The sequence below is a fragment of the Haemaphysalis longicornis genome, unplaced genomic scaffold (genome assembly GCF_048455015.1).
Source record: "Haemaphysalis longicornis isolate Haplotype H1 unplaced genomic scaffold, Haemaphysalis longicornis Haplotype H1 scaffold_13, whole genome shotgun sequence".
Taxonomy (NCBI): domain Eukaryota; kingdom Metazoa; phylum Arthropoda; class Arachnida; order Ixodida; family Ixodidae; genus Haemaphysalis; species Haemaphysalis longicornis.
Window position 1 is genome coordinate 37746790 of NW_027526233.1, and position 8249 is coordinate 37755038.

Here is an 8249-nt window from a genome sequence, read left to right on the forward strand (position 1 = left end):
CAGACCGGATGGCTCGAAGACGACGGTGGCGTCAGAAATACTGTTGCACGACAATGGCACAAGCGCAGATGAGCCAGGAGGAATGTGCGTGTCGTCATTGACACGCAACTTGGCGGTTGTCTCGTCCGGCGGGTTTTCTACCTCCGGAAACAGCTCAACTTCGGCGCGATCACAGTCAATGATGGCGTGGTGGCGCGACAAAAAGTCCCATCCGAGAATCACGCTGTGAGAGCACGCCGACAAAACATATACAACCCCTTGAATTGTGACCCGAGCAGTGAATGCGGCCAGCGGCTTCAACGGTTGCGCACTTCAACGGTTATGCCCATTGCGCCCTCGCGCCATCTGGATCAACCACGGATTCTGTCACCTATCGCCAGCCCGCTGATACCAGCCTGCGCTTGCAGCTACGCCTGGCAACGCTTCTCATCGTCGACGTCACCTACCACGTGGGGCCAATCCGGCCTACATAATCCTCACAACATCACCAAAAGCTCGGGGCACGACACCGGTTGGCGCAAAATGTTCACGCCGCTCCTCACCTTCCAGGTTGGTTACCTTACCCATTCTAAACAATACTATACCAATAACTACTTCCTTATCGTGGTGTCGTGCCCCTACGACTTGAAATTACGCAACTGGCTATGTTCTTGTTACAATGTGTTCACCCTACAATTGCTGTCACAGTTGATGCTCTTACTATCAGGGGATGTGGAACCAAACCCCGGTCCAACTAAAGCACAGATAGAAACTCTATCTGACGCTATCAAGAAGATCGAGCAAACCGTTCTAACCATTCGTGAAGATATTAATCAGCTCAAGGCAGTACAAACTAACCATGAAACAGTTCTCTCAGCACTAACAACCCGAATATCAGCGCTAGAAACAGTCCAAATCGAACCCTCATCGGGCGCCGTACCCGAAGACGCCGCCAAAATCAAACATGAAATTGAAACGCTAAAAGCTGCTAACACTGACGCTAGTAATCGATTGCGCCGCAATAATCTTCTATTTTTATGTATTGAGGACTCTGTTAAGGAAACATGGGAAGAATCAGAGCTTAACATCATAAACGTTTGTTCCACCCAACTAGATATTACGCTCGAACCAAGTGCCATAGAACGTGCTCATCGGATCGGAAAATTTGCCCCCGACAAGATTCGCCCAATCATGATAAAGCTCGCCCACTTTAAAACAAAAGAAAAGATTGTGAGCTGCGGAATTAAGCTAAAAGATACGACCTTCGCCGTAAGAGAAGACTTTGCAGCAGCCACTCGTCTTGGACGCGCTAAATTACTCGAATTCATTCGGCCACGAAAATGTGCATTTAAGCTGAGGGTGGACAAACTTATTGTCGGAAATAAGTCCTACTTCTATGATGCGAAAGCTGATAAAATCACAGAACTTCGGAACTCACCCGTCATTACATTCGATAACATCGCATCATCGGAAGCCACCTCTGTTGGCAGCACATGACGGGTATGGAATCATTCCGCCTCGTGTAACACGTGTATCCATCCTATGGCATTTCTAAACATAAATATTGCATTTACTAACATACGAAGCATAATTCCTAAACGCGACGAGCTTTACAGTTTTATATATGATATCAGTGCTGACATAGTGATACTAACTGAAACATGGTTGCATGATGACATCACAGATACAGAAGTGTTTCCATCCAATTTCAATTTTACAATTTTTCGCCGGGATCGCCAAAGTAAGAAAGGAGGTGGCGTGCTCATAGCCATTAGAAACACCCTATCATCCTCACTTATCTTCCATGACGATAAAATAGAATTAATCTGGGTTCTCGTCTCCAACGGAGCTCCGAAATTTGTTTTTGGCGTCTGCTATAGGCCGCCAGACAGCCACCCCGACTTCTGCGACCTACTTCATCAATCCCTCCACACCGTTACAAATAAACATTCTTATGCACCCATATTTTTGTTTGGGTACTTCAATTATCCTGCAATCAGTTGGTCGTTGCTTTCAGCGTCGAATGGGACACCATCTAAAGAGCAACAATTTTTAAACACTGTCCTTAATTTTAACCTTCACCAGGCTATAACGTGCCCTACCAGGGGCAATAACATACTAGACCTCCTGCTAACCTCGTGCCCTGATGACATAAAAACCATTAATACGCTCCCTGGTCTTAGTGACCACAACCTAATCCATATTTGCATCGCCTCCCCGCTTAAAAAGAAATCACCCACACGGAAGGTAATCACGGATTACAAGAGAGGAAATTTCGATGCGATTAATCACGAGCTCGCCCACTTCTTAGATAACTTTAGGAATACGTACCTAACACGAAGTGTCAACTCTAACTGGGAGCTTTTTAAGACTACAATGCTTAACCTCAAACACAAATACATTCCTACTACCCTCATTAAATCAGATTCCAACTGCCAATGGTTTAACAAACAGCTAAAATTACTTTGTAACCAAAAGAAACGCTTATACAGAACGGCCCGCCTAAGCCAAAGTTCAACTCCGTGGGAGCGCTACCGCGCATGCGCTGATCAGTACTTAACTGAACTAAAAGCTGCAAAAATCAAATTCTTTTCCCATGACCTACTATCAATTCTTCAATCAAACCCCAGCAAATTTTGGCGCATGCTGTCCCCTGAGTCACAATCTAATCGAATAAACCTGACTAACGCTGACGGAGAACCAATAGACGCTTACCAGTGCGCTTCTGCTCTAAATAACCACTTTATGTCTGTGTTTTCCTCTACCAACACCACTGATACGGTAACACTGCCCGAACCTGCAGCAGTAGCGATGCCAGAAATTGAAATTACCCCAGAAGGAATATTCCAACTCATTAACAATCTTAAAGTTTCATCCTCGGCGGGCTGTGACAGTATTAACAGTAAATTACTAAAAAGTACCGTTTCGGTCTCAAGCCAGATACTTTGCCTAATCTTCACACAATCATTACAAACAGGAAACGTCCCAGACGATTGGAAGAAGGCTCAGGTTATTCCCATTTTTAAATCAGGCAACCGCGCAATCCCAGCTAACTACCGACCTATTTCCTAAACCAGCATCACATCTAAAATGCTCGAACATATCATAGCTTCAAACCTAATGACATATCTGGAATCCATCAAATTTTTCTTTGATCATCAACATGTTTTCCAGAAACTACTATCATGCGAAACACAACTGGCAGAATTCACACATGATATACTTCACTTCATGGATGACAATCTTCAAACTGACGCCATCTTTTTAGATTTCTCTAAAGCATTCGACCGTGTTCCTCATAACCTATTACTCTCTAAACTATGCAGCCTGGGAATCCCTCCCAACATAATTTTCAGGATAGCAATTTTTCTAAAAAACCGTAAGCAGTTCATCAGCGCTTATGACCACGACTCACCTCTCTCCGACGTAACGTCAGGCGTCCCCCAAGGTGCCTGTCTCTCCCCGCTTCTCTTTCTAATATACATAAATGACTTACCCACCAATGTGCTAACCAAATTAAGACTTTTTGCCGATGATTGCGTTTTATACTCTCCAATCTGTACACCAGACGACAGCGCTAAACTTCAACATGATTTAGATTTAATTGTAACTTGGTGTGATAAATCACTAATGCCATTAAACCTGACTAAATGTAAAATGATGTCATTCACCCGCAAAATGAGCCCAGAAAAATTTACCTATAGCATAAAGTCTGTTCCCATTAGCCCTACACAATCATACAAATACCTCGGAGTGCACCTGTCATCGTCGCTATCATGGTCAACGCATATTCAAATCATCTGTTCAGAAGCTTCACGCACTCTCGGATACCTGCGCCGCAACCTAAAATTAGCCTCACCAGACATTAAAAAGTTAGCTTATGAAACTTACGTCCGACCGAAACTAGAATATGCTTGCTCAATTTGGCACCCCTCACAAACATATCTAACTAACGATTTAGAAAGGATTCAGAACCGCGCTGCCCGTTTTATTTGCTCCCAATACACTAACGATATCAGCGTTACCGCACTAAAAAAATCATTGAAACTGCCGTCACTTGAATCTCGTCGTATCATTTCTCGATTGTGTCTAATGCATGCTTTTTATTATCACCCTCAATCACGGCACGTCCTCCTTCAACCATCGCACAGAACTTCATCCCGCATAAACCACAGTCACCCTATCGCACCAATAAACGGACACACCTCTGCAATGATTACTTCCTTCTTTCCCAATGGGATACACTGTGGAACAAACTACCTGATAACATAGTCACGTGCAATACCCGCCAAATTTTCCGCAGTAAACTAAAATGTCACGTGTCGCAATCTAACTAAATGTGCTGTTTTCCCTGCCAATGTTTAAATTCTTTTTAACTACTGTATAAACTGCTGCCGCTTTTCTCTGGAAGCTTACCTTTGTACCTTTACTTTTTATTTGCATTTGGTAATATTGACGTTTTGCTTTGCATATTGTACTTTTTTTTCATTGATCTCTGAATGTTTACGCTTGGAACCTTTTGCGTTTTGTTGAGTTGTTCATCATACCTTGTACCCCGCCCCCCCTTATGTAATGCCTTCGGGCCTTTAAGGTGGAATAAATGAAATGAAATGAAACTAGCGGTTCGGAGAGTAAAACCACCTATAGGTGTCGTCACTTTTCGTAGCATTCGGCAAAGTTTCGCGTCAGTAACAGACACCGCAGCTCCAGTGTCAATAAGCGCCAGGGTAGCAACACCATCAACACACACTTCGATTACATTGGACGGCGAACAATGAGGACTTAGGCATTTCGACGTTGACGCAGTTTGTGCCTCCGAAACTGCGGCGTCTAGTTTTCCGGGTCATCGTTGGTAGTACGACGGCGCATCGGAGAGAGTGAGCGGCGTCGTGGGGAAAGCGAACGACGGCTGACGAAGTCGCGGTGGTCGCGGTTATCAGACGGAGCAGTCGAGGGCAGCCGCGTCGGAGCGTGCTCCATGGGCGGTGTTGGCGTATAGGGTAAGGGCCACGATGCGTTGCGCCCACCCGTCATGCCACGACGGCAGTAGCGTGCAACATGTCCAGTAATCCCACACGAATAGCAGATAGGGCGGTTATCCACCGTGCGCCAAGGATTCGCGAATGTAGACACTGGATGCGGGGCGACATGCATGGACCGGACGCGTTGAACCCCGGCAGTGGCATGACTCCCAGGGCTCGCAGTAGGCGCAAAGAAGGGTCCTGGCATAGTTCCAGTGTGAGGTTGTGCCACGGTCTCCGCATAGGTGAAAGGCCTATGTGGCACTGGGTCGACGAAGGTCAAAGGGGCTGGCATCGTAGGTTGCGGCGTTATGTCGGCGTATACGACTGGAGCTACCGCGGAATTGGGCGGTCCAGTGCTTGGTAGTGCGTCAGCGACTTGTTGTTGTATAACGCTCCTGAGGGTTGGGGCCAAATTCGACTGAGGTGGCTTCGCTACGTCGCTAACGAGAGACAGTTGACGAGCCACCTCTTCGCGAACAAACTGCTGGATTTGGGCGAAGAGAACACCCCTATCCTCAGATGCCACGCTGCAAAGGGAATGGTCCTGTTCCACGGGCTTACGAGTGAGAGCCCGCTCTCTGCGAAGTTCATCGAACTCTTGGCAAGCGTCTATGACTTCAGCAACCGTCCGAGGGTTTTTCGCGAGCAACATTTGGAAGGCATCGTCGGCTATGCCTTTAAGAATGTGCTTGATTTTGCCCTCTTCGGTCATAGCGTTGTTTGCCCGCTTACACAAGTCAAGGATGTCCTCGATGTAAGAGGTAAAGGTCTCATTACTGCGCTGAGCGCGTTCGCGCAAACTCTGTTCAGCGCGCAGTTTCCGCACAGCGGGGCGCCCGAAGACCTTGGTAAATTCGGTGTTGTAGTCCGACCATGTGCGTAGATCAGCCCCGTGGTTCTTATACCAGGTCTCTGCGACACCGGTGAAGGAGAGACTGACGTTGTTCTGTTTGAGTTTATCGTCCCAATTGTTATGGGTGCTCACTCGTTCGAAGGTGGTTAGCCAATCCTCAGCATCCTGGTCATCAGTGCCGTTGAAGAAGGGGGTATCCCGCGAACGGACCGTGCCAGGGCAGATGATAGGCGCCACAGGAGGTGTGGACTCGTGGTGGCCTCCGTGAGACATCCTCGAGGGAAGTGTCCGGTTGCGCAGCTCCAGGATAGATAAATGGGGACCCGAGCAGCACCGCAACCTCCACCAAAAATTGCAAAGGAGATAGTCGGCGTTCCGGTAGAAGGCTGGGCTCGTTTATTCACGAACGAGGCGTCGACGCAGACGGGGTGAGCCGAAACGACCAGCTTTACGCGAGACAGACGGTGAACGAGCGCGTCCTCTTCCTCGAGCGGCCTCCGGCGCAGCATGTCCACGTAGAGGGATTTGCCCGTTGTGGCTGATGCTCATCACAGTTCTCATGGGCGCAACATGCTTACTACAATATATATATATATATATATATATATATATATATATATATATATATATATATATATATATATATATATATATATATATATATATATATATATATATATATATATATATATATATATATGTATATATATATACAAATAATAGTTTGTCGGAGGTAGCGGAATCCGACCTCTGCCAACGTTTCGACAAGCAGACTTGTCTTTTTCAAGGCATCAGGGTTTATTTCTGGCACACTGTTTTCTAGATAGACGTTGAGTTGGAGATAGAGGGGGAAATGTTAAGAGCGGGGCTGGAAGGAGGACAGCAGAGCGGGTCAACGGTTAGTTGAAAGGGGCGAAATGGTGCGAGAGAAACGGAGGTGTGGTTAATGGGACAGGACCCTGCAAGAGAGAAAAAGGGTAAACTACGAGGCGGTCGGGGGGAACAGGGGGGAATGATTTAGGCTGGGCTGCGGTGGTGCCGGCCGACGTCAAAGGAGGCTTCCGGGAGATGTGGGTCCAAAAGGGTCGTCTGGGGAGAGGGGGGTGCAATTGCAAGATTACTGAACTGTATGTAAGAGAGAAAACTCGTGAACAAAAACAGCCCATACAGTCCGAAGAATTCAGAGTGGGGTGGTAAGTGTCCGTAGAAGAATAGAATGGGTATGCGCAGGTGCAATCCACGGGGAGTTTTGCGGTAGATACAAGGGCTTTTTTTCTGTTTTATTTCTTCTATACTTTTTTCTTTTTTCGTGTGTGTAAAGCATGTTGTAAGACGAAATGCGAAAGGTCGAGTGAGGCGAGTGCGCGTGGTATCTGTAAATCGGCTAGAAGCAAGACGAAAAACAAAAAGTACCGAAGTTGCATTCAAGTAATAGCTTATAGCTTTGGAGATGGACAGGCAGGGTAGTTGCGATGGAGATGCGCACTCTTTGTAGGAACACTATTTTTCTGTTCGATTGAGATACCGTAAGGTTTCTATGCTGCCTTTCGAAGCATTGATTCCAGCGGGCTCCTGGCAATTGAATTTATTCATTAAGTACGATTCTCTGTATTTCCGGTTCCTTGGAGACTTAAAGTTTGACGGCACAATATAGAGATTGAGATCATCGAAATTGTGGTTCGGCTGGATGAAGTGTTCCGCGACTGCTATGGAGGCACTGTTAAGGGTGCCGGCCCGACGTCCATTCAGGCGTAAGTTCGTAGCATGACTCGTTCTCGAATGTACTGCTTTTGACAGAATGAGCATTCTAGCACATACACAATGTTTGAAGAATTGCACGTGAAGCTTTAAATTATTTTGCGAAAGCGTTGGATGGCAGTGCTATTGACAATGCAATCTGTCTGCAGATGTTTCTGGGTCTTGCATCTAGGACGGAGGCAAGTGCCGATGACTGGTTCCTGGGAAGCGCCAGTTTTGGAATGCACTAAAAAGTCTTTCAGGTTCTTATTTCTTCTGTAGGTGACTCTTGGGGCTTCAGGGAACGTCTTTTTAAGTGGGTCATTACTGGCTATATTGGGGTAGTAATTCCAGAGGGTGTTGTTTATGTTAGGGAGAGTGTTTGAGGATTTGGTTAATAAGGCTGGTAGTCGGGCGCTTTCGTTTCGACGTTGTTGCTTGAACACTTTGTCCGTTCTAGCTTGGATTCTCTTTCGCAAGCCAAATCCAGCGCGCTGAGCAGGTGATTCCTGGTTGTCAGGGTGGACTTAAATTCATTAAGGTATTTTTTATAGTCGGTGTTATCGCTGCATACTCTTCTTAGTCTGGTAGCCTGTACTACAAAGATACCTTGTTTGCAGTGTCGGGGGTGATGACTAGTGTAATCTAGGTTCTGT

At 46.4% G+C, this 8249-nt stretch overlaps 1 protein-coding gene across 1 annotated transcript; it reads left to right on the forward strand.

Moving 5' to 3' along the window:
* The first annotated feature begins 321 nt into the window (after window positions 1–321).
* On the forward strand, window positions 322–1476 carry LOC144164040 (uncharacterized). Its single transcript, XM_077694637.1, has one exon. The coding sequence runs from the start codon at window positions 322–324 to the stop codon at window positions 1474–1476; it is 1155 nt and encodes a 384-aa protein (XP_077550763.1).
* The last annotated feature ends 6773 nt before the right edge of the window (window positions 1477–8249 follow it).

Bases quoted from the DNA above. Each gene is read 5' to 3' on its own strand.
- LOC144164040 (XM_077694637.1), top strand. From the start codon at position 322: ATGCCCATTGCGCCCTCGCGCCATCTGGATCAACCACGGATTCTGTCA.